General features: G+C 46.2%; 1 protein-coding gene across 1 annotated transcript in view; it reads right to left on the bottom strand.

Moving 5' to 3' along the window:
• Positions 1-771: 771 nt before the first annotated feature.
• Positions 772-26,962, bottom strand: part of NDUFB6 (NADH:ubiquinone oxidoreductase subunit B6) — a 112,829-nt gene continuing 86,638 nt past the window's right edge. Inside the window, exon 4 of the mRNA XM_069626002.1 lies at positions 772-949. Within this exon, the coding sequence (XP_069482103.1) occupies positions 881-949 (69 nt within the window). The 3' untranslated portion in view covers positions 772-880. The remainder of the gene's footprint in view (positions 950-26,962) is intronic.

Genomic DNA, 26,962 nt, shown 5'->3' on the forward strand with positions numbered 1-26,962 from the left:
AAATAACCAAACACCTACACGCTTTGGGTCCCCCATCATATGCCATTACTCACTATCTGTAACCTAACGCAATAGTTTTGGCTTAAAGGTGGCACAAACGACACCTAATAGTCCAAACAACAAAAAAGAAATTGGCCTGTGGCTGATTTGGCAGCTAGAGTATAACGGGCTTGCTCAATTTCTAATGTTTTTTAAGTCAGGATATCAAGTAATCTATGCAGTGCTTTTTGCAAGAACTCCATTGGTCGCCCCTTGTCCACATCTTCTGGAAAGCCTGTCTTAATATTAGATCTCCTCGAGTAGTCGTCTTGTCCAGCAATCCTCTTGTATTGTATTTTTATTTGTTAGCCACTATTACATTTTATGGTTATGGCCAATATCTTCCTCTTTAATACCCTGTCATCAGAACTAGACCTCCAGATTAGACCGTTCTACAGCCCTAGAGTTAAGGAAAAGGTTCAGTGTTGCCCCAGAGCCTTTCTCCTCCTTAACCCTTTTAAAAAGGTTGTGCCTCACCAGTGGGGTCTTCCACAGTCTTCGGCTCTTCATTTGGGCTCTCCCTTGTCCTTCCTGCAGGATGCCCCCTCCCATAAGCCCCACACCATCCGATTTGTCCAAATATTTTACAAAGGGGATGGTTGTTCACCAAGGCTTGGTGGGTCTTCGAAAGCAATGAAACCTTACCAAGGGCTGCAGTAAGGGCTGATTAAATGTGCCCGTTCCCAATAGTTTGCAACGCCAATCAAACAGTTTACAAAAATAAAAAAAGCCTTTCCCCTTTTCGCAAAGCAGTCTTTATTGATAAATAAAACCTATTTGAATGTATCCATTCAGTACATTAATAGAATTGCTATGTGCAAGTTCTTTTTGAGTGTTTGTCTTAGTGATGTCCATGGTCCTCTTCTTTCATTGGTGGAATTTCTTCTCCCGTTTCAAGCACTACATCACCCTAGAGAAACAAAAAATACGCATTAGAGCAATGGAGCAGCACATAAACAGATACTGTTTAAAATTCTACATTATGCTACAAATCACACGTTTTATCAAATCCACTGACCAGCAGAAAAAACATCTTTTTGACATGTCACACTGACAGTTTTTGTGCATGCCCAATAGTGTGGCAATTATTTAGCTCTCCGGAGGAATCAGGCAAAATGGTATCCATGCGTCGGATAAAACATTTGCTCATGCATAGCAAGAGAATGACCAACACCAGCTCACACCAAATTGTACAAGAACATAGGTCGTCCAGACCAGAAGTGCTTTTCGTGATAGTCTGTAAAAGTTGACCATTTGGGAAAAGTGGTTTGAAAGCGATGTATCTGAAGTAAAGGATTGTGTTTGGGTTATTTCAACTCTGCAAAATGTCTGCTTTGTCATGGTGCGGGGTTCAGAAGGGGAACCTGCTTCATTTCAAAGTTATTAAAACACCAAATACACAGCGTTTGATACTAAAATTGAAAAATGTATTTTCATTGCGTCATTTGAGCTTATGTTAATATGCTTTAATCAATACATTTTTAATCTTTCAGTCCATTCTCGATAAATGGACACTTTACATTAGAGGTCGCCACAGACGTCAGTGAACATTGCAATGAAATCCTAGGGCCCTTTTGTTTGATCAAGTAAATAAAGATAAATAAATTAAAGATCGATGCTAATTACATAACATCTTTGTTTTACATTAATTACAGTCTGCATCCTACTCCATCTGGAATTTAATTAAACAGTACAAGTTAAGCCAGCATGAAAATAAAACAATCCGAATCAAAATCAAGATAAAAACGTAGACTTCCCACCATATCTTCTGCAAAACATCCTCTGAATAATTACACACCCAACAGCTTCTGAAATCTTCACAATCCGGCTCCGCTATGGAGGATGCCTTTCTCTGGATAGAATTTGGCTAACAACTCCTGGTGCCAGAGTGCATTTTGCCAGATTAGCTCTCAACCCCACATTCCATGTCAACAGGGACAAATGTCTCATATGTTAATGAGGTGTTATATTTAATTTACATGCAATATCACCCAACCAGAGTTGGTACTCATTTATTGACATCGGAAGGATGAAAGGCTGAGCCGGCCTTGCCAGGCATCAAACCTACACTCTGCAGATCACACAGATTGCGCTCAACATGCTGAGCTATCTTACCGGCTTTCATCTTTACTTAAGGTGTTGCTATTGACCAGTGCATACAGGTAGGCCCCAGCAAAGGCCCAATGTCGGTTGTCAGCTTTGAACGATTAACCGTTGGAAAGCATCTTGTGTGTCGTGTAAGCCAAAATACTGTAAATTGGAGATACCCGCCTGGGTGAAAAAGGATCTTCCAGAGCCAGGGAAATTTGCAGCACTCCCCTCGGGAGTTCAGGGTTACTATTTAGGTAGAGGCACCTGATGTTTCAATCGTTGCAGCAATCTGGGATCTTCGACATGCGTTGGATTGTGAAATCTCATTAAACTTTTGAAAGGCAATGCAGCAGCACCAGCATCTGCTGTCTCGCTATCCAACATGAAGAAACCCCAGTAACATCAGGAGGGCTCTATAGCTTTTTGTTTCAACTTCTTTTAGATCTCTTCTTTGGCCATCTGTTATCATGCCCGCGAAGAAGATAGGCTGGAGCGAAATCAATTTTACAGCTGGGATTTATATGTGGTGGAAGAAATCTTTCACTCGTCTTTTCCAATAAGCACAGACATCCCAAGAATGGTTCACAAAATCTGAAAGTTGACATGTTTGGGAGACATGCAGCCATTATGGTCATTAATTTGAACAGGGAACAGAACGGTCCCACACCCACAAGACCTTCACATTTGGCGATGGCAACCAAAGTTGTGTTGCAGGTCTTTGCACTCCTCCAACCAGCTCAAATTGTATACTGACAAAGCCTTCAGTTTGATGACTTTAGTGATGAGACAAGGTCTCTGCTGTTCCCCAGCTCCCTCGAGGGGTTCTTCAAGCTTTAATTGAAAGTTAACGTTAATGTTACGCTCACCTGATTTCCCCGGGGGTGTCTGGAAGGCTCAGATCTGGAACCCTGGATGCGTAGTTGCCCAGTGCTGAATAATGATTTGTAGTGTGAGCTCTCCGTCCTACGTTTCTTGTGCAGGGGCGCTTGACATTTGTTGGCGAGCTGCCAGAGTTGCTTCACTGGTGCAGTACGCCTTCCTTGGGCCCAGGCCTGCTCTGACCCCGAATCTGCTCGTAGGCAGGTAGGTTTGTTAATTGTAAGTCTTTGTTCTGTTCTGTTTATGGTGGGAATTCGTTAATGTCTTTATTTCCTTTTCGGGTGCGAAGGTCTTGATGCTGGCGTGCCGGATGGAGAAGCACGTTTCTAGTTAAGAGAAAGCACGAAGCGCAGCGCCTTCATTGTCTTTTGAAGCTAACCTGCGTTGTTTTCTTCTCCTCACAGGCCGCTGTGGTGCTGCGAGTGGATGAGAGCGCGATGAAAAACAGGCCCCCGGAATCAGTTAAGGCAGTACAGCGCTGTGCGGTTGTTTAATACTGAAAGCGAACCTGAATATGTCTCTTTTTCTTTGCAGATGTTGCTGTGGTGCTCCGGATTGAAGCGTGGCGTAGCACGATGGAATTCAGGTTAAGACTGATTAATTTGATGTTTTGGAAGCGTGCATTCTAATATTGTTTTTCCCTTTCTCATTATTGCATGGCGCAATGCGGTTCGCCGGAAGTCCTTAAGCTAGAATGTTTCTTCTTCTCTCGGTTTCCACAGATTGCAGCCCAGTTGAGATGCCGAGTGCTGGATGGTGTTCTCAGGTAAAACAGAATAATCTTGTTCTTGCAGGATTACAGGAAAATGCTGAAGACCAGGAGCTGGACACGGTGAGCGTCACGCTGTTGGTTGCAGAATAACACGAAACATGTTCTGCAGTCAGGGTGTGGTTTATATAGCCCAGGTAAAGTAGTACCAGGGAAAGTAGTTCCAGGCCTGCCACACCCAAAACACTAGACTGCATGTCTTGGTTCTTAGAACTAGACTGTGTGGGTGCTTCCATGTTGGATTTAAAGGCCCATGTACATAAATGGGACCTATTTTGAACAGCCCTTCCTTCCTACATATGAGCCTGGAGCACTTTTGCAGTGGGTTTAAGGCCCTCAGGTTCTGGTGAGAGCCTGCTTGTGGCACAACTTGTGCCCCCTCACAGTAGTCATGACAGTTAAAGGATATTTGTACCGCGCATGATTCCCCTGGCGGCTCTGAAAAGAAAAAGGGAATGGGGGTGAGTTAGTGGGAATGAGCTGGAAAAGTGCAAGAGAGCAGTAATGTGCTGTTGGCGGCCTCAGCCCGGTGGGTCAGTTGGCTGGGCTTGAGGCGTTTTATGGTTGGTAGTCCTGTGCTGCTGTGCAAGTCTATGTGTGGTTTGCTTTGTTGTTGCAGTGTAGTGAAGTTTGTGCGGATTGTTGTGTTGTAGGCATCTGGTTGTGTTTGGATAGAGTTTGAGAGGTGTATGCAGAAGGGTGAAATTGTTAGTGGATTGGTTAATTGGCACTGCTGTTCGGAAGTGGGGCGCTGAATTTCCGTATTCTCTCCAGGTGGGGTCGGGGGTATTTCTGCGTCTCTGTCCTGATCTGGGCCGTCCGATACTCGCAGCCCCTTTCACACATGGCATCCACTCACATTCATAACCTTACCTGATTTCGGCCTCGGCCACCTATGTGACACCGGTCTGTATGAGGGGCAGGCAGGCGTTTGTGCGTCCCTTCAAATCTGGCCCAGAGAGCAATCCCAAAACCAGCCAATGCTACTCCATCCTTATGTGGCAGGTGGTGGCATTCATCATCTTATCCAGTTTATGCAGTCTATCGCTCCCAGACCCTTCGAAACGCGGAACATGCCAACGCTTGCAATTACATACAGGGGCGGCACCTTCATTCACAACTCCATATGGTCAATGCCAATGTCATTGTCCACAATTTAGTTCAAGTGTGTGAAGTGCTAACATTGACACAACTCTATACAAGTATGATACCTGGTAGCAATTATGGGGCGGGTGAGGATGTTGGCTGGAGTTCGCTCGGGTTGCTGGATGTCGCTTGTGTCCTTTTTTACTTAGCATCGTCTCTTTTATTGTAGAAAGAGTCTCTCTGGTCAGTTCTGGGTGTTGTCAGTGTCATCTTAAATTTAGTCATCCTTTTCTTTTCGTTTCCCGTTTGGTTGTTTTGGTTTTTCAGTTTGAATCTGTGGTGTTGAAGAGCCAGGTTTTTTGTAATTTTCTGAATTGTAGGTGGTCTCTGGTGTTTCTTATTTCTTTTGGGAAGTTGTTCCAGGCTTTTGTGACTAAGTGGGAGAAGGAGGAGCCCCCAAATTTTTTCTTAAGGAATGGTTTTTGTTCCAGGCGGATTTTGTTGCTTCATCTGAGGAGTCTCGTTGGCTTGTAGATTATTATTTTCTTTTATAGGAATTCAGCTCCTTGTCCACCGATTGCTCTGTGTGTTATGCACATTGCTTTGAAGGTGATGCAATGTTTGACTGGGAGCCAGTGCAGTGTTTAGGGCTGGAGTGATGTGGTCTCTTCTGGATAGTTTGTGGAGCAGTCTGGTTGCTGTATTTTGTATCGTTGTAGTTTCTTCAGGAGGTATTCTGGTATCCCAAGATAGAGGCTGTTTGCATTGTCGATTCTTGACATGAGGGTGACTATTGTGAGTGTTTTGTGGGTGAAGGAGAGGAAAGGTAGGATTCTTGCCGTGTGGAGGAGGAAGAAGCATTTCTTGATGATTGCATTTATTTGTGGTTCTAAGGTTAGGGTGTTGTCCATCAGGACTCCCAGATCTTTTACGACCTTAGATGGTGTTGGTGCGGTTCCCATTTTCGTTGGCCATGGAATGTAGGTGGTGTTCTCTTGGTTTTTGGCTATAATCATGAGTGTCTTCAATTTTGTAGATGATTCGAGTGTCATCTGCGTAGTTGTAGCATGTAACTTTGTATTTTTGGAAGATTCCGATTACTGGAGTCTGGTAGAGGTTGAAGTACAGTGGTGATAGTGAGGACCCTTGTGGTACTCCACAGTCGTTAACTCGTGGGGTGGATTTGAAGAGTTTTATCCAGACAGTTTCTGTTCGGTCTGCTAGGAATGATTTAATCCAGAATAGTTCCATGTCTGTTATGCCTAGGTCTTTTAGTCTTTTGGATAGGGTGTCATGGCTAACTGTGTCGAAGGCTGCAGGGAGGTCGAGCAGAATCAGGGCTGAGATTGTGTTGGGAACCGCGTTAGTTTTTAGGTCGTCCCAGATGGATAATAGTGCTGTTTGTTCCTCTTGCGGGTCTGAAACCGACTTGAGCTTGGTCTAGCAGGTGGTGTTTTTCTACGTGTTCTTGGGTTAGTTTGTATATGTAGGTTTCAGGGAGTTTTGCTGGGTAGGGAACGTTTGATATCGGCCTGTAGTTGGAGGTCTTCTACGTCGCCACTTGCGTTTTTTATAAGCGGTTTGATATATGCAGATTTGAAGGCTCTTGGTACAGTTCCTGTTGCTAGTGAGATTTAGGAGGTTTCTGTAATATTCTGATGGCGTTCCTTGTGCGAGGATTGATTTGTAGATGTCAGGGATCCATTGGTGATCCTGCTTTCTTGCTGTGTTTTACAAACAAGACAAATGCCTATGCCGATATTTCAGGAAAGTTTGGAGTTTGTGATGTGGCTCTGTGTTAGGTCCGGTTGGTTGAATGTTGTGGTTGGCTAGTCTGTTTTGTATGATTTGTCAGATGTTAATTTTGTTCTTGAAGCGGTCTGCCAGGTCATTACAAAGTTTCTCTGAGGGGGTTGGGGTGATGTTGCAGCCTGGTGGGTTTCTCATTTCTTTAATGATGTTGAACATTTCTTTGTGTGTATTGGCGATTCTGTCATTGTAATGCCTTCCCTTCGTCTTTTGCATTTCCTTCTTGTATGCACGGATTTGTTTCTGGAACAGCATTTGTCTTGGTTGTATTCTTTCCTCCATTCTAGTTCCATCTTCTTGTTGTCCTTTTTCATGGGGCTTAGTAATGGGGTGAACCATTTTGCCATTGCTCTTTTTTTGATGGGGTGAATGGTTTTTCCGGGGCTGATCTTATCAATTGTATCAGCAATCCATTTGTGTAGTAGCTCTGCTTTCCAGTCTAGGTCACCCAGCTCTAGTTCTATAGTTGAGGGTTTGGCCATCTCCAGTTGTTCGAATTGGTTGCTTGCTTTTACGCTTTTCCAGTTTCTTTTTGTGGTGGTTGTGAGTTTGGGGGGGGGTTGGATGCAGACTTGAGTTGGTAGTCTGATCATGAATGGGATGATGAGATGGTCGCTCCATAGTATTTGTATGGGCGGTGCCGTTTTCCTTGGTGAAGATTGCTTTGAGGGTTTGTCCTGCCGAGTGTGTTGCCCATTTGACAAGCGGTCGTAGTTTCATGGTTGCAAGTTGTCCAATCACTGAGTTTTGGGAGTTGGTGTAACTTTCTTCAAACCAGATGTTGAAGTCCCCCAGGATGATTAGATGTTCATGCTTGATGGCTAGGTTGGTGATGGCTTCTATGAAGTTATCGGCGAAGGTTGCATCATATGTCGGTCTGTACACCAGGATGAATGTGATGTTGGTTTTTGGGCTTGCTGGTAGGTGTATGACCATGGTTTCACAGTTGATGTTGAGAGGTTTGTCTGTTTTTATTTTCAGGTGTCCTTTGAATGCTATTGCAATGTCTCCTTTATTTTTCCTGTTTACTTGAATGCATTTCAAGTTGAAGGTGGTTGGGAGGCAGCTTTGGAGTGTGATTTTGTAGTTGTCGTCCAGCCATTCTTTGTGATGAATAGGATGTCAATGCTGTTGTCATTGAGTAGGTCAAAGGTCTCTGTTGAGTGTTTTGACATGGATCTTGAGTTTATTAGATTGCAGTTGAGTGAAGTGTAGTTTGGTTTGGGGTTTATTGTTGGGGTGGTCTTCTGATCAGTGTTGAGGTTTCCTTTCTGTTCCGATCTCTAGTTGAGGTGTTGGGTCCAGGTTTAAGTTGTCGAAAAGTTCTTCCAGCTTCTGTCTTCGGTTTTTGTTTTCATCAGGTTCTTCCTCCAAGAAATCTGGGTGTCGAGTGAAGTTCCTCTTGATTTGGTGATGTAAGGTGTTATTGCATGGATTATGTTAACGTTGTTTCTAGTGTTGTCCATCCTTCTGTGTGGTTGTGTTTGGTTGTTTGCTGTTGCCAATTCTAGTGATGGGTTGGTTCCTTCTGGTGACCAGTTGTTTGTGAGGGATGGAGTTAAGTAGAGGGATTTGTCTCTTCTTTCAGCGTTGGCTCGGATTTCGTTCCTATCTGTGGGAGTGTGTTCTGCAGTTGTGAGTTTTTGTTGCTGTGCTGGTGTGTTTGTTATTCCTTTCCTTCGGTATAGGTCGTTTGCGCAGAATTCTAAGCTTGAGTGCTTTTTTGGTCTTTGTTTGTTGATGCCGAGTTTATTGTAATGCTCACCTGATTCCCGCAGAGGCGCCGGTCTTGACTGGGTGAATGCCGTATCTTCAAAGGTGATGTGTAACACACGGTTGGCTCTTTGGGCTGGACCTCTGTGCACTGTATGTCTGACTCGAAGAGTAAGATGTCTGCAGATAGAAAATATGGGATTAATGAACTGGGTTTATTGGGTGCCTCTCTCCTCTTCCCTTTCTCTTCTCCTGTAGAACCCCAAAGGTTAACGCCCTCACCTTAGGTAAGTGAACGCCGAGCTCTCCATCTGCCTCGGGGCAGGGTGCCGTAACCAGTTTCTTCACTGGATAAGGGTGCAGGCCTCTTGAGCTCAGAGGACTGCTGTCCGTCGTTAACTGCACGAACGGTAAGTTCTGGGCACTTCAAATGTCTTAAAAGTCTTTTGTAATGATATCTCTTGTTTTGCAGGGTTCCGGCGATGGCGGATGGCGGGCTGATGCGAGTTGAGGATCGAACCCGCGTGAGGAATAGAAGCGCCTGGAAGCACGTAAGTAAGCGCTTGTAGCCTGCTTCACGATGCGCACTAACTGTCCCTTTTATCTTGCAGGTACAAGTTCGGAGCTTTAGAGAAGCTGAAGGGTGCTGGAATACCCACTGGATTCGGCGTGGGAAGGAGTAATGGCACGTGAGTAATAAAGTTGCCCAATGTCTTTAAACGCACCTTCTTTTGTCTTTCAGATGCGGGATGCAGCGCCGAAGGCCTCCGGAGCGTGCGAAGAGCTGGTAAGCTTTTGTCTTTCAGATGCCGGAATGCAGTGCGAAGACCTCCGGAGCATGCGAAGAGTAGGTAAGCCTTTGTCTTTCAGATGCCGGAATGCAGCGCGAGGCGTTGGTGACAGCCGATGAACCAGGTAAGAGATGCGCTGCCACTGAAGACCGTAGTGCTAACCTGTTCTTTCTTTGTCTTTACAGGTGCTGCTGAAGACTGGATTCCAGGATGGTAAGCCTTTGTTCCCTTAGGCCCAGGATCAGAAGCAGAAGACACGATGAGCGTTCTGCTGCAGAGAATGCAGAATAACGCAAAGCAAGATTCATCCATTGGGTGTGGTTTAAATAGCCTCCTGTAGTGCTTAGGTGTCTCCTTCCACAGCCACGCCTAGGTAAGAAAAGAGTTCCTGCTTTCCAGAAGAGTTCCAGTGTTCTGAACCTAGGGAGTGGCTCCTGCCCCACCCAACAGGAAAAGTAGTCCCAAACAGAAGAGGATCAGGGGTTCAACTGGCAGGTAAGTAAGCAGCATGGTCTGCTGCAGGTAAGTCCACCCAAGCATTATGAGCCCGGCGCTTCCAGCGCTGGGACTGGGCATCTTTATGAGCCTGGTGCCACTGGCGCCAGGACAGGGTCCAAAAGGTCCCAATTGGGACTGGCTGGCACCCGGAACCGGGGTTATGGGTCTGCTTCCAAGGGAGTCGGGCAAGTCCTGATTTTTTGGAAGCAGAGATCATGACATTTATTTTTTTGCTTTCGTCTGGCTGTCTTGTGGTGTAGTACTGGGTGTAGAGAGTTGTATGCTACAGTTTGGGCTCTGTCTGTAGGTGGTCTTGTCAGCTGATGTTGCCAACTTTTTCAGTCGCTGTCTTGAGTGAGGTAGGGGAGGTAGTTAGGGGTTATATCGTTGGGGTCATCGGTGGCTGTCCTTAATGTCTGTCTCCCTGGACGAGGTTCACTACGGTGAGCTAGCTAGGTGGGTGGGTTTAAGAAAGATAGCTACCAACTACAGACTTGTCCTGACGGGCATAACTAAGACTCACTGTGTAATCTTATGAGGCGTGAGCACCTAATCACAGTTCACTCCACAGTAATCAGCCAGCGATTGCTGTCTCACTCTACAGTAAGGCTCTCTAGGTGAGAGTTGGTCAGTCACATATGAGCATCCTCTATAGTGGGACAGAGGCCCACAAGCAACAATGCAATCTGAAGTAGGGCACCGCCAGATTTGAGCGTCCCGTATAGTGGGGGGAAGAGGCTTATACCTGACCGATCAAATGGGTGCAGTGCTAAACACATTTAGGTTTGAGAAACGGGTGATCTAAAGATTACAATACTAAACACAGCAATATTTGAGAGAGTCCTGTATAGTGTGAGCGAGGCCTACGCCCAACAGGTCAGATGGGTGTTGTATTAAACAGCCATGTTTGAGATACAGGAGAACAAAAGATTACTATACGAAACACAGCGATGTTTGAGACACAGGTGACCAAAAGATTGCAATACTAAACACAGCAAGATTTGAGAGTTCTGTATACTGGGAGAGAGGCCTACGCCTAACATGTCAAATAGGTTGTACTAAGTACTTGAAGTGTTGTACTAAACCTTATGGGTGAGGGCGATAGACAGCAGTGCCAAGGGTGTGAATACGCAGGCGCTTCTGTTTGGACCGCTTTTGGAAAACACATCCATGTCAAATTGCTCTTTAGCAGTAAAGCAGCAGGATATAGAGTGGTGAAATGGATAAGAATCAGTATGTAACAGTTCCTAGCCTTGGAAGGGGATAAGGGACTCAGGATATCCCACCCAAAGAAAAATGGACAATCATCAGGGGCTGGAGAGTGGCTCAACCCAGATATACTGAAGAGGTTTTTGCCATATCCTCAAGGGGTTACAAAAGCTTTTTAACATTTGGAAAATCTCTGGTTAGAAAAACTAGTGTGGACATGCTCTTGAGACTTGGCTATACCTTGATGGCCATCCATCAGATGGTAATGTGCTAGTTCTAATGTAGCCTGACGAAAAGGGGTGGGAACTAAACTGGTAATGGTTCCCGTCACCACTGCATTATTTTCTCCACTGAAAAGTAGCACTTCTCTCAACAAAAAGAGGCCCCAGTTTCCAGACCCCTAATTCCAGGGGCATTACTTTATCAAAGTCATTCCATAAGGAGCAGTCGCTCCATTTGGCTGCAGCAAAGTTAGGGGAAAGGGAGTGGTCAGTCTCAGATGTGTTGACAGGTGGGTGATCAAAAGCATTTTCCACCCGTCTTGGTCTAGGAGAGCCCCTCCACTTAAACGCTGGGATAAAAAGGACCTTGCATACCAGTTGGGCTATGGTAGGAGGTCAAAAGCCTTTCTTTTTTTTAAAACCAGAAAAAAAAGGGAAAAAACAAGTTAGAAAGACTGCTCTGACTGCACAGAGCAGTCTTTCTAAATTGAACGGTCAGCCCCTACGACACACACGAGTGCACGCAGGGGTGATGGGCACGCCAGACCTGGAAGCGGCCATGAGGGAGACTGGTAAATTCATGTTTGCGTGTGTGCGGTGCACCAGATAAGATTTTGAGATGCAAGTATGTTCCTCCCTATTTTTAAACTTTGAGAGTAAATGTGATTTTAAGAGAGTAAAATGTATTTGACATCCAGCCGATGTGTGCAAAAACTGTATGGAAATCATTACTATGCGGCAGCTTTCTGCATTGTGACAGAATACACATTTCATTATTTCTCTAAGGTCTGGCCATTGTACATCTCCTGTATATATTTAAATGTTGAAATCACAAAAACCTAGCCAATTACATAGTAAAGCAAAAATTAATTGTATTGTGCGTTTTGAGGCTCAATAGCAGAATTGTCTTTATGTTTAGTGAAAGTCCTCATTTCCTGGAGCTATTACTACCGAATGGTATGCCAATGTTATGATACAACAGTGCAGGGAGGAAAGGACTCCATGCTAAATTCTATATCTAATCTAATGGTCAAATGGTTATTTATTTAGTGCTTTTGGCAAAGCGCTGTACATACAACATATTTCTCACAATTATCACCAAACCAAAGTCGGTACTCCTTTATCGACCTCAAAAGGATGAAAGGCTGAGTTGGCATTGCCTGGATTCCAACCTACAGATCACGCACAGATTGCAGCAACGAGTGTTCAACCGGATGAGCTTTTTTTTTTTTAATTGGCTAACATCCTTCAGAGGTTGGTTATCCGAGTATCGACTGAGGTATAATAATCAGAGTACCTAGATGTTGGACGAACCATTATGTAGCGTTACATAAAGTTAAATACCTATCCGGATTATAACAGGGACACATTTTGCTGCGTTTCAATTTAAATTACCAATGTAACTTTCATTTGTTTGTTTTTGAACAGCTCTTGCACTTCCTGGAGAGTCAGGTTTTGGATGTTTTAATTGTAGGCTTGAAGATTTGAGAGGCTATAACACCTGTGATTGCTATAATGACAATCACTGTCTTGAGCAAAGACTCTGCTGCCACTGACCATTTGTAGCAATGTACCCCATTGACTGCAAGGTTGAAAGGATGTAAACTAGACTGCATACTCATCATTTTAATTAGAGTGTAAATTAAATGTAAAAATGATGTGCGTCCGCATGATTATATGCACACAGCACCGGAACTCAGAAATACAATTGTGCAATACTGGTTTGCTTTCACTGGAAAAAAAAAAACTGAATTTGTTACTAAATATTAAAATTGCAACTAAGTTTTCCATCTTATTAATTATGCAATCCTAAAATTCTAGGAAAATAAAATATGCACAGTGGTTCAGTTTGATCCAAGTAGCAGGGCCTTGCTGAGGGCTCCGGTCAGTTACCGGCCCTGTATACCCACCTAAACAGGGGTGAGGACTATTCACACCCCGGAGTTAGACTTACTGGAGACTGGTTCTGTGCACATTTTGGGAGCCCAGTCTCCAAAGTCCCATGTCTATTTCTAGGCCATCCCGTGAAGGAGCGGCGATCCCGGAAGGGCAAGAAGGTAAGTGGGGGAGGGTGTGGTGGCAGGGACCCGGGTGTTTGGCAGAGGGGGCATGAGTAAGAAAAAAATACCAGGCACCCTGGGATGAGTCTCTCAATGCTGGAGAAACACGGGCAATGTTTTTTCACCTGCCTTTCCAACCACCCGATTGACTCAGTGATCTTCCCCGAAAGCAAATGAGGTTTCATCAACATTCATTTTCTACTACATGATTCATATTCCCAAAACCACTCAATTAAAGACAAGCAAACATTATATATAAAAATATGTATTAGAATGGTTCAGGTTACGGAGGACTCAAAGATGGCCGCCGGGTGAGGCCACAGTGTTCAAACGTGCTTGTGCTCCGTATCCCCACTGCCTAAGATAATAGGACTAAATCCCACTTCCCAGGCAAGATTTAGCATAGAAGAAGGTTGTGGTGGAAAACCCGAAGTGGTGCGGCACCCTCAGACGAAGAGGTGCTGGAAGCGGCGTCCAAAGACACGCAGTCCCAGAGCAGGGAGGCCGCTGCAAAGAGTCGTGTGTGGACGGGCAGCAGCCTTAGGACATCCAGAGCAGAGGGGAGAGGCTCTTTGAGAAAGGAGACTGTCTTGACTACTGAACAGCCTGCGCAGAGAAGAGGAGAGGACCCGGAGTGAGGTTGGTGTGAGAATCAGGTGAAGAGTGGCCCCCAGCTGTTGGGCACAGGCACAAGTGGCCTATCACTCAGAGGAAGATCGGAGCCCGCCGAGAACCGGACAGCGAAAATCAGCGAAATTCAAGGGAGACGGCAGACCAGGAAAAGAATCAGCATGTCGGGGAGAAGACGGCGAGGAGACCTGGAGGAAGAGACGGGGGCCATACATGCGGCAAGGGGAGAGGCAGGAGCCCGAATCTGGCTCCCTCATCAGGCTCTGGTAAGCATCCAGGGGGCGGGGATACAAGCTCACAAGACCCCCAAACCCAGTCCGAGTGGGGCAGAAGAAGGCACTGCAGACCCAAGAGCCCCCGACCCCAGGTATAAAGGGCAAGAAAGAGCATGGGGGGGGTAGCATCAAAGTAACATAAGTGGAGGATAATGATGAGGCATACGCCCTCCCCAAAGCGTCTTGGCCAACAGAGAAGTCTGGACCTCTCCAGAACCCAAGGCCTCAACGGATCATTCTTCAAGAGGCAGCAGAAGCCCCAGGGGGTCAAGTGTGGGCACCCACGTAAGTGGGAATCAGTAGGCTGGGGTCCTGGCCTGAGCCTAGAGGGCAGGTGAGACGCTGATAAGAGCTCGACCAAGGGAAAGGCAACAGATCGGCAAACCCCCCCGTTTAGACATGCCAACACCATTTATGATGTCGAAAACCAGGGGGAAAGGGTCCCAGACCCCGGCAAAAGGACACAAACTGAAGAGGCAATTTAGAAATTGGAGGAAAAAGGGGGAAGCAACCCCGGACAGTGAAATAGGAGCAGACAGGAATGAGGAAGAATACCCACACGAAGAACCCCAGGAAGAAAAGAGGGGTAACACAGATTCATGGAACAATGTTTCCAAAATTTTGGAGATAGAATGGCAAGCATGATGCAAACGCAACTGGACAAAATGAAGGAGGACCTGACTGGGGCAATAAAGGAGATCAAGAGTGAACTTCACTCACTTGAGGCTAGAGTGGATACCAACGAAAGAGCCCTGCAAGAGCTGGTGGATGAAAACCATAAAGTGGATGAAATGGAGCACCTTGCTAGGGTCTCACACACACAATCTGGAGATCCACACAGAGGAGCTCGAAAACAGGTCTAGAAGAGCAAATAGTTCTGAGACAGTGGGGGACGCCAACCTGCAACAAACAGCGAAACAACCATTTGCGTCACTGATGGACTCTGTTAGGCAAGATTGTATGCAGCACCCTGTGGGAGACTGCACCAGCCTTGTCCACCTGGCAATATGAACCCAACCTTTGGAATAAGTCTGTACAACACAGGTTGTTAGTGTAACTGAGCAGCCAGGCTTATCCCAAGAGGGGTCAATGTGAGCTGTAGGGTTATGACAGATTCACAGTGACAGTGATTTTTTTTTTTTTTTAAAAAGAAAATGTATTTGCTGGCCCAAAATGGTTTGCAAGACCGAAAACCTTTAGCCCGTTCTTTCTCATACAATAAAACCAGATTACATTTTCATAAAAGCAAAAACTGGGACGGTTCACATCCTACTAGGTTCCACAGTACGAGCCCGAGGCCATCATCAGACCCTAGACAATTCACTTGCTCATCTGCCACCTTTTCAGACTGGGGTAATTTGTCAATTTTCTTGAAGATTGCTATTACAAGTATTACGAGAGTTAAATTAATGTTAATTTTATCCCCTTCAATCAGGATTCGCCACCAGTCGGCGTCTCTAGCATGAGTTTTCCTCAAGCTGTCACCCAGTGTTCTTGTTCTTTTCTCGTTCCCAAGCACATTAGAATCAAATGTTTCAAAGATTCCATTGAATCCGGCTCTCGAGACAATCTGCAGTTGGAGGCTCCATGTTGCTTCTTTCTCCTGTGTGTTATTTCCCTTGTGGGTAAAATGTTCAAGTGAAACCGCATATATAGTGATCGGAAATACCAGTTTGGAATCAATCTCAGGTAGCTTGGCAGTTTGCTCAATTTTTGAGACCCTGACCAGAAATTGGCAGTTTTTATGCTTCCAGATTTCATCCTGTGTCTTTATCCAATTTCTTGTATATAGTTTTTTTGTTTTGCCTGGGTTAAAAGTCCTCTTTTGTCTCATTTAGATCCTCTAGAACGGCTTGACAGATTGCCATTCCCTTAATGTTTGGTCTGACTGATCTTCCATCGCTTTAGTAACGACACAGAACCCTGCGGTAGGATTCTCCTCCAAGCATTTACAATACAATCTTTTCTAACTGCTTCTCCATTGACTATCCTGCTCTCCTCACTAAATCTGGTAGGAAACAGTTTAAAAAGGACACCCTGGTCTCCAACCCAGGCCTCCCTATCGCTGACACCTACACTAGTGCCTCCTCCAAGGAAACTCTCACTGACATCCTCTTTTTCGTGCCTTCTCCTGACCTATGGACCCTTCATATGATCTCTGTGCTCTCTCCTTTCTCCTCTTCTCCCATTAATGGTGGCACCCGTTGGGATGTCCTCTTGGCTTCCTTCCACTCCTCTAAGGCCATCATTAATGTCTATGCTAATGGGACCGTCTTGGTCCAAGGCCCTCAGGCCAACCTTCACCTCTTCGATAGACGCTTCCCACGCCTCATCAACTTCCTTTCCTCTCCTGCTGTGCCCCCTCCTCTGTCCTCGACTAACTTGCCTCTTCCCTCCCTCCCCACTCCTTCTCGTGCTCCTTCTTCACCTCTGCAGGGCGTACCTCTGATCTGTACCCCTCCCCGGAAGTCCTTCAAAGATGGCAAACTTCTCCACATTGCCACTCTTAACTCTCGCTCTGCCGTCAAACATTCCTCTGATATCTGCCGCCTTCTTGAGGAACTTGACCTTGACGTACTCGGTCTCACTGAGACATGGTTCACGGCCAGCTCTGTCACCAGCTTTGACACACTCCTACCCGACGGTTACAAGATCCTCTCTGTGCCCAGGCCCAACCGTGCGGGGGGAGGTGTGGCCCTTATCTTCCCGGAGTGGATTCCTGCCACCGTTACTCCCATGCAGACCTACTCTTTTGAATGTCTTGTCTGCCGACTCTCTCTCTCTCTCTCCTAGCCATTCCCTTACCGTGGCTACTATCTATCGGCCACCTGGTCAAATGTCCTCCTTCCTCTCCGAGTGGGCGGACCTCTCCTCCTCACTCCTTTCCTCAACCACTCAACTCCTCTTTCTTGGAGACTTCAACATCCACCTGGATGCCTCCTGTCCCCCATCTGGACTCTTTCGCAACCTCTGCGACTCTCTCTCACTCTCTATTCTCCCGTCTGGGCCGACTCATTCTGCAGGGCACACTCTTGATGCCCTGATCTCCTCTGACCTTCCCCTCTCTGTCCCTCTCTTCACTCCTCTCTCCTGGAGTGATCACTTTCTCCTCTCCTCCCACCTCACCCTCCCTACCCCACAGGCAAAGCCACCCCCATCACTGCCACCTTCCTTCTCGGTCATCCGGCCCATGAAGCGCGTGTCAGTTGAGGCTTTCGCTGCCACCTTCTTGCCCCCTCCTCCCCCTTCGGCTGACTCCCACCCTGACACAGCCCTCTCCACTCTGCTATATCTGATACTCTTGATATCCTTGCCCCTGTCATGAGAATCCGCCTGAAGCCCAAAGCCAAATGTAACTCCTGGTTTGACTCGGATCTCGTCACCCTTTAACGCAAGTGCAGGGTGGCAGAGAGGAAATGGCGTGCTTCATGTTCATCCTCTGACAAACTGGCCTGTCGCCTGCTCCAAAGGCAATACCGGCTCTCCGTTCTCACCAAGAAGAGAGCCCTTATCCAAGCCCGCATCTCTGCGGCATCTAACAATTCGGCCGAACTCTTTAAAATCTGCAAGGAGCTGGCCAACCCTGCTGCAGTCTCTACCTCTCCTGTCCCCTCCCAGGCCCTCTGCAGGGCACTGGCCTCTCACTTCATTTCAAAAACTCAGGACATCCTGTCCTCACTCTCCTCCTATAACCTCCCCCCCTCTATTTCCTGCCCTTCCTCTGGCTCTTCTGCAGCCACCCCTCCTCTCTCCTTCTCTTCCTTTCCCCTTTTTTCTGCTGACGAGGTTTCAAGACAAGTCCGATCTATGAAAGTCTCGTCAAAACAGGTCCACCCCTGTTCCTCCAAAACTATCAAGGACCACATTGACTCCTTGGCTCCTGCCCTTGCTGACTTCTGCAATCACTCCTTCGCCTCTGGAGTCTTCCCATCCCCTCTCAAGCACTCCCTTGTGCACCCCCTTCTTAAGAAACCCTCTTCCGACCCTTCGTGCCCAGCTAACTATCGCCCAATCTCTATCACTCCCTTCCTGGGCAAGCTCCTGGAGAAACTGGCCATCTCCCAGCTTAATCTTTATGCTGAATGTGTTGGTAGTCTTCATGACCATCAGTCAGGCTTCAGAGCTGCCAGAAGCACAGAAACTGCTCTCCTGAACATCCGTGAGGACCTGCTCTCGAACCTTTACTCTAACATTCCATGTGTTCTCATTTTGCTTGATCTCTCTTCTGCCTTTGATACTCCTGGTAAGGCTCTGACGTGGCTGACCTCTTTCCTCTCAAATCGACCCTCCCAGGTCCAACTGGGGTCTTTCCTCTCCGACATCTTCTCTACCTGTGGTGTCCCCCAGGGATCTAACCTCTCTCCCTGGCTGTTCAACCAGTATCTGGCACTTCTCGCCCACCACATCGCCGCTCTCTGCCCCTACTTTCAGTGCTATGCGGATGATACCCAACTCATTTTCAGGCTACCCTCGGCCTCCTCTTCTCCTTCCCTCATCTCTGATGTCTTTCTGCTATCCAGGAATGGTGTGCCGCCAACAACCTCTGCCTTAATGCCAGTAAGACCGAGATTCTACTCATCGGCACTCCCACTTCCTCCTTCCCTGCTGCTCTCTGGCCGGCCTCTCTGGGCCCTCTTCCTGCTCCTACCTGCAAGGCAAAAAACCTTGGGGTCATCTTCGACTCCACACTCTCCTTCTCTCCTCACATATCCGACGTATCTAAGAAGTCACACTACCAGCTACACCTCCTCAGAGGTATCCTTCCTTTCCTCTCCTTCCCCCAGAAGCTCACCGTCTCTAGAGCCCTGGTTCTCTCTAAGCTGGACTACTGTAACAGCCTCTATCTTAATCTGCCCGCTTCTACTCTCCGCCCTTTGCAACTCATCCAGAACAGGACTGCAAGACTTGTCCTTGGCCTCAAGCCCAGGGACCGTATCTCTCCAGGACTGAAATCACTACACTGGCTCCCAGTGACTACGAGGATCAAGTTCAAAACCCTCTGCATTGTCCACAAGGCCGTCTGGGGCCTTGGGCCAAAATACCTTCAACTCTCTCTTCCTAAATATCTTCCTTCTCGAGCTCTTCGCTCATCCGCCTCCAACTCCCTCAGGGTCAGCCGCATCTCCAAACAACGAGTTGGGGGCAGATCTCTTTCCACTGCAGGGGCCTCCCTCTGGAACAGCCTTCCTACCTCCCTGAAACTTGAGGAGAACCACCTCCGGTTCCGGAAAAACCTCAAAACCTTCCTCTTTGCCTCTGCTTTCTCTCCCCCTCTCCCCTGCTAATACTACTGAAACTGCACTGAATCTGCAACTGGGCCATTCACCGTTCTCGGCCCAGCCACTCTCCCCTGCACTGCCCCCACGGCAACCCCTGCACTACGGGACTGTGTCTGTATCCATACAGCCCCCCTTCACAGCACTTGTCTGCACTCACCTCGCACTTGCCACCAGCTGCCCCTTGTTATTTATCCTGTATGCTGTATGCTAATAACCCTGTACTGCACTTTCCCCTCTCCCTTTCCCCTTCCCCTCTACCCCTGCACTTGCGGGATCTGAATGACACCTGGCCTAGTAAGATCGTTGTCTGTCTCCCTTTGTTCCCCCCCCTGCCTCGTCGCGCCTTGAAACACTTAGGCGCGTTACAAATGCCTTATCATATCTTATCATATCATACAATAGGATCACTTTCCATTCAGCTATTAAAGAAGTCAAAGCCAGTTCTCTCATTATCTGGACTGGTAGAAATTTCGGTAGCTGTAGCACGGACCACCAGAATAGCCCATCTAAAATGGGCCATATTTGTGTTGGTAAGAAAAATTATTTTTCGGCTCATTAGAAAAAAATAAAATAAAAAAATAATTAAATAAATGAAAAATCGGAACCACTTCATCCTGCAGAAAGTCACCAGCGGAATAAGAGTGAATCTAGAATACCTTTGTAGTAAGATCTTTCCTCGCGACGGCAGATTGATTGCCTTTCTTCTCAACACATCTATTCTTGGAGCTTCACACTTACTGTTGTTGATACAGACTCTGATATAGTTAAAGGATTTGACCTCATTTGTTTCCCTTTTAGGAATTACCCAAACCTGTTTTTTTCGACTTATTTGTTGCGCTCAGCCTTGAAATTTGCAATTTGTCTAGATTGATTGTTAAGTTGTTGGTACCTACATATTCCTGGAGGGCAACCAGCTGCAGCTGTAATTTAATTGGGGTGTGATCCATCAACACTATATCGTCAGTGTATAGCAGCCTCCCAATCAATATCCCTGCCACTTTTGGCGGGTGCAGGGGGAATGAGTGCATTTGCTGAAATGCTTCACCTACATCGGAAACAAAAAGATAAAACGATTCAGGTGGCAAAGTGCAACCTTGTTTCAGGTCCGTCTTGATGGGTATTTGATCCGACAGCAAACCAGTTTTGTCCAACCTTACCCTGATGACGTATAGATTGATGTTTTCCACAATCACTTGAGGGCAATTCCATCTTTCCAATTTGTTACACAATGTTGCTCTTCTGACAGTGTCAAACGCCTTTGACAAAATCGATTGACGGCTACGAATATTTTCTGGGCCTCATTTCTAACCGTTCTGGCTTTTAGTAAGTTAATCAGGAAAAAATCCTGATAACCAGGGGTCTCTATGTCCTGAAGATATACTCCATGGAGTTAGGGCTTTCGGCAGTGTTGCTGCAAAATCCTTGCCTGCCACGTCCAGTAGGGCTATACGAGGATAATTAACCATGTTTGTCCTTAGCCCTTTTTTAAATATTGGCACGACCACTGCCGCCTTCCATTTATTTATTTGCATTTGTGAAGCGCACTTGCAGCCAAAAGGCATCGAGGCGCTGTTATAGAATGCGAGAGGAACTTGTGATTAGAAAAGCGGGTGACCATAGGTCTCATAGTTACACATAGATATACAGTGGTATGCAGGTACAGAATAATGCATAAGGAGAATCACATTGGGAGGCCTTTTTAGACAAAGAGCCTAGTTTTGATAGCCTTACGAAAGGCTAGGTGTGACTCAAATCAGTCTGGACTGAGGTGGCAGTGCGTGCCAGTGCGTGGCTGCTTGGGTGGGAAAGCTGGAGCCACCAGCGCGTACCTTTCGCGTGGTGGGCGTAACAATTGTGTTGACATAGCAGGACCTTAAGGGTCTTGAGGCAGTGTGCTTGGTGATTCTGTGTGTTAGGTGGGGGCGGGGGGGCAAGTTCATGCAGGCATTTGTGGGTGATGGTGAGGGTCTTAAAGATAATGCTCTGTTTGACTGGGAGTCAGTGCGCCTGCCTCCTGATTTCAGAGTATGGTCTCTTCTGGCGGTACCTGTGGCTGCCCTCAGAACATTATTCTGGACTAGCTGCAATTTGGCAATGTTTTTGTTGGAGGTCCCAACGAGGAGGGCATTACAATAGTCTAGCCTTGTCCCGATAATTGCCCTGGCAATGGTGAGGCAGTTATGGGGGGACAGGAAGGGCCTAGCAGCGTTGAGGACTTGAATAGTAGTCTGAGGAGGCGGCAATAGCATTTACCTGCCTGTCCATGGATAGGTTGGAATCCAGGTAGACTGAGCGTCTTCACATAGTTGGAGACCTTAATGGGGATGTTATCGATGGTGAAAAAGGTGTATTGATCTGCGAGGTTGCTCAGCGTGAATGGGGAGCCTATGAGGAGGAGTTCAGTTTTATCACTGTTAAGGCAGAGCCAGTTCTCTGCCATCCAGGATTGGATGGTGGAGTAGATGGAGGTGAGGGTTTTGGTGTCAGCTAGGTAATCCCCAGTAAGTGGAATAAGGACCTGTGTGTCATCCGCGTAGTTGGTATATGAGATGCCAAGGGAGTCGAGGATGTTAAACAGGGGCCTTGTGAAGAGGTTGTAAAGCGTGGGTGCGATACAAGAGCCCCGAGGGACACTGCATGTGATAAGGCTGGGAGAGGCGGATGCTGAGTCAGAGAAGACCTTCATGGTTCTTTCTTGGAGAAAGGTGGTGATCCATTGACACGCCTTGGTGGAGAAATTGGCTTGGGTGGCTAGATGATGGCACAGGGTGTTGTGGTCCACCAAATCAAAGGCAGCGGAGAGATCCAGGAGCAATAAGAGAGCAGGTTTGCTTTTGTCTCGGAGATCGTCCATTTGGTTCTTTAGGTCAAGGAGGGCCGTCTCGGTGCCATGGCGTGGGCGGAACCCGGATTGCCGCAGGCCGAGGAGACTGTTGTCTTCCAGGAATTTTTGGACTTGCAGATAGGCTGCTTTGTCCAGTATTTTGAGCAGGAACAGAACAGTGGTGATGGGCCTGTAGTTCCCAGGGACCATTGGGTCGAGTGAGGGTTCTTTAAGGAGTGGGTGTACCCAGGCTTCCTTAAGTCCAGACGGGACATAGCCTGACTGGAAGGAGGAGTTGATAAAAGCAGTAAGGAATGGGGCTAGGGTGCGTGCTGAGTATTTGATGAGACTAGCTGGGCAGGCATTGCCCTTACAGTTGGAGGGTTTAATGGAGTTGAGCAGGGCAATGACTTCTAGCTCAGAGACATCTTTGAAGTCAAATAGCGGGAAGGGGGTGGTTTCGTGTGGTGGTTTAGCGTGCAGAGTGGCTATAAGGTTAGAGAGGGCTTTTTGGTGTCCGCAAATTTTGGTTTGGAGAGTGTTGAGCTTCTCTAACATGGCAGATTGGATACTATTACACAACCGGATGTCCTTAAGGACCGAAGACGGGGGAGCAGGTGGTTTTTCCAATTTCCTGAAGATGGTGAATAGCTCTTTAGATCCCGACTTGGCATCAGTGATCCTGGCGTTGAAGGAGGCAGCTTTGGCTGTGGTGATGTTTGTTTTATAGGATTTGGAGAGGTCTTTGAACTTTTGTTTGGTGGCTTCGGAGGGGTTGGCTTTCCAAGCGGAGAGGGCAGTCCTCTTTAGGGCACGTTGGTCAAGGAGTTCTTTAGTGAACCATGCATTGGCATGTTTGGCCTTTTTTGCTTTTTTGAGGGTCAGTGGGGCGATGGCGTCCACGGCTGACGTGATGACTTCCCTGAAAGTGTTGGCTAAGGTTTTGGGGTTATTGGAGGACGGGGCCTGAAGGCCAGAGTGGAGAAGGTGTTGAAACTTTTTCGGACGATACCGTCAGAGCCTGGGGCAATAGAGTTTTAAATGTTTATGATGTTCGATTGTCTCCATTTCTATGTCCAGTTCTTCTTCATCATTTAAAGTGAGCGCCATTCGCTATGTCAGAGTGTCTTGCATCCGAGTGTAAAACTCACACCACGCCAACGCAGTAATTGGGTTTGCCATCAGTGCCTCGCGTGGGGCGCCTATTTCGTTGATTGAGGGCCACATTTTTCTGTGCAAATAGCCAGTTATGATGTTTTTGTTTAAGTTTGTGAATCTCCTTTGAATATCCTGCCAAGGAGTTCTTTTTCAGCCGGGTAATACTCATCTTTAATATTTTCTTCTTCTTCTCAACTATCAATGAGTTGTAAGCATGACGGCGAGTCATTTTCGGTTTATTACCTCCTGTTTTGCAGTCTGCCCTATATTCCTTTAATAAGGGAACATAGTCAATACCAGGACTATCCGCTTGGGTTTGGAGATGCAATATCAAGTTTGCGTTAAGTACTGGGATTTTGTGCGGTCGTATTCTCAATTTATTTCTTTACGGGTTTATCATCACCGTTTTCCCGTATATGGCTCTAACCTTGTTACCGATTCTCTTACACGTTAATTTCAGTATGTTGTGTCCACTAGCCGCTGTAGTTAACACTTCCAGAGTTTGAATAATACAAGTTGGATGAGGTACATATATAGTCCCAATATTTCTGCTGAGTGGGCCCTGTTCCAGGTTGGTTTACCCGGGATATCGCCTTGAGTTATTCCATTCAATATTATGCAGTCTCTCGATGGAAACATTTTTCTCCACGTTTACCTTGTTTTTGTTTTTCGTAGCAGATGCTAGATCAGGTTCAATAGCCTGATTACCAGAATCCAGGCATGTACAATTTAGGTCACCAACGATTTTCAAGAATGCATCTTGCCATCTCTCCCTCTGTTCATCTAGTAAGTCGCGTATATAGTCTGGTAAAGAGTTGTTCGTAGAAGATGCAGCGTTCCAGTAGACGTTTAGCAGTATCAGAACTCTGTTTACCAACTGGAGGTTTTTCTAGCCTTAAGACCACCATCTGTATATATGCGATGGGTTCAAGTCATTTTTGATGGCAAGCAACAGCCCCCACATGGGTCTCCCTTTCAGAGTCGGATTTAGCAGAACCCAATATCCTAGTATGGGGGTTTCCGTTAGCCACGTTTCTTGCAGGCAAATGACTTTGAATTCATCCTTTTGTATTTCACTTTTTATTTATTTATTTATTTATTTATTTTTAACACGTGTCCAAATCCTGTAGTATTCCAGCTAGCCAAGGACCATGTCCCTCCTGGGTCTGCCTTTAGGCATTATTGATTTTGCATTCTTTCTGCCAGCAAGTTAGCCAGACCATTTCCACTTTGGAGTTGTCACCATCTTTTTCTTTGGTTCGATTTTCTCACGTCAGCTGTAGTTCTGTGTCTCATGGTGTTTCCCCTGGTGTTTCCCCTTGAGGGTGTCACGTTTTTAGTCTGTTTGTGTTCCTCTTGCTTACGGGCACCAATTGACAGTCTCCCATGTTTTTCATCCTTCTATTTCAGTATCTCATAACTTTTTGCACATAAATCAAAGCCCACCGGCCTTGGATGATGTGCATCTAGTAAAAGTAGTTTTCCTACATACGGTCTCGAGACTAGTAAAACAATCTGTGCGGGCCCCCTCAGGGAACTCAACTATGGCAAGGTCTTTTGAAGTGATCAATCTCAACACTGGAATGTGATGTAGCAATCTCACCACAATAGACCTATTTAGGGGCCATCGTCAAAATGAAGCATCCTTTCCAGACTAAGTCCTTGTTGATGGGCGGGTGACTCTCACTCATCATTTGTGGACTGTCTTCCCTTGTTCCCCTTTTCAGAGGACCGAGGGCTTTCCTCTGTTCCCTGATGAGTCTTAAAAGATCTCTTCTTCCTTTGTCCTTTCATGTGCTCTCCTGCGTCGGTTTTCTTCCCTCAAATATGTCTCTAGTCAAGGACTCAGTATTTAGCTTATCCATGTTCAGCATTGTCATGGGATTCTCTCTGTTTGCTTATTTGTGCACTTGCGCTTTAGTATTTGTTGATTTTAAGATTCGGCCCAGATCTTCTTTGTTGAGATTGAAAACAGTTTTCCTTGTTACGTTCTACTGGGGAGTCAGCCGTATCCGTGTTAGACATGCTTGTTTTACTCTCCTCAAGGTGTACCACTTCCTCTTGGTTGTTTTCTGTATCATTTTCAGATTGTTCACCCTATGACTCCCTCTCTTCCTCTTCTGATATAGGATAGGTCGAAAGGTGCATTAGGTCCGGTTCTGACATCTCATCGCCAGTTACCGCCAATATCTTTTTTTTGGGACAATGTCCTTTCTTTCCTTACCCATTGTATCCAAAGGCAAGTTTTTTTTTATATTGTTATGATCTTTTGGAAGGGTCAGATTTTTAATGGAGATATGCTTTTATTAGATTTTTGTTTAGATGGTATGGTTCGATTCTTCGATTTCTTGGGTACTCTGCTCTTGATTGTATCTCCTTTTTTTGCCTTTTCCTCCGGCTCATTACCTTTCGTTGGGATCTCCGACTGTTTTCTCACTCCTTTTTTGTAAAGATTTCGCAGAGGTGTATGCCCGACTCATTTTTAAAAATGTTAATCGACTTCTTTTTGGGTTTCTATGTCCGTGTTGTCTGAGTGAATCCTATCTGACAATGCTTCTTTTTGCTTAGCTGCTTGTCTCGTTTATTTTCCTCTCCGGATTTAGGGGCAGACTTATTGATCAATCTGGACTCTATGACCAACTGGGTACTACTCGGGACAATCAATTGATTGTTCTTTTTGCAGGGTCCTTTCTTCATGTACTTGAATGATGTGTGGTTTTGTTTTTCTCCACTCACTAGAACTGCGAACTGGGGTTGGTTGACCCTCAGTTTCTCAATGTTGTTCCAGTTAGATATGGTGTCCCAGGGTAGTAACAGAGAGCGAACAATTGGTTGTGGCCCACATCCTTTGTCCATATCACCGTTTGTTCCATTTCCTTGGTTTATTTCATCATTCAGGCCATTTGTTATTCCAACTGAAGGTGAAATGTCCAAATTGCCACTTTGTGCACCCGCTGTCCACTCTCCCATTGCTACTTGTCTTTCTCTTCTTTCCTTTCATGATGGGCTCGACTATGTGGCCGGTCAAGTGGCACAGCGTGTAGATCGCTTGCTTTGACATCCGTGCAGAGCTTGCTAACGCAGGTTCGAATCCCGGCAGGGCCAATCTCAGCCTTTTATCCTTCCGAGGTCGATAAATGAGCACCACACACCGTGGGTAATAATAAGCGGCGCTCAGATACCTGAGGGTTCGTAGCGCTATATAAATTCCAAATTATTATTATTATTATTGTCGTGTAAAAGTTGTGACACCCTTACAGTACTATTATCCATGCTATTCTATAGGGACGATATGAAGCCTTCTACAAAGATCATTTTGGCATGCACCATCGCGAGTAAGGTTGAGTGATCTTTAAGGGTCTCTGTAATGTCTTCATATAACTTCATAAACAGCGCTGCAATCGCCGTCATTGTTGATACCAGAAGAAAATCATTGTCCTGTTGGCCCCTGTTCTAAGCAATTCATCTATGCTTGCTCTCTGGTCATTACAACCCACTGTTATCATTGTTGAAGTGTCCTTCAACGTCCTTGGCCTTCTCGTTTTCTCTGACTTCTTTTCTCGAGTTTGTTGTCTGGGTGGTTTGCTCCCTTAATATCACTTTTACGTGGTTTGCTGTATTTTGGATATGA

This window comes from Ambystoma mexicanum, chromosome 6p (assembly GCF_040938575.1).
Source record: "Ambystoma mexicanum isolate Mex_15411 chromosome 6p, UKY_AmexF1_1, whole genome shotgun sequence".
NCBI classification, from domain to species: Eukaryota; Metazoa; Chordata; class Amphibia; order Caudata; family Ambystomatidae; genus Ambystoma; species Ambystoma mexicanum.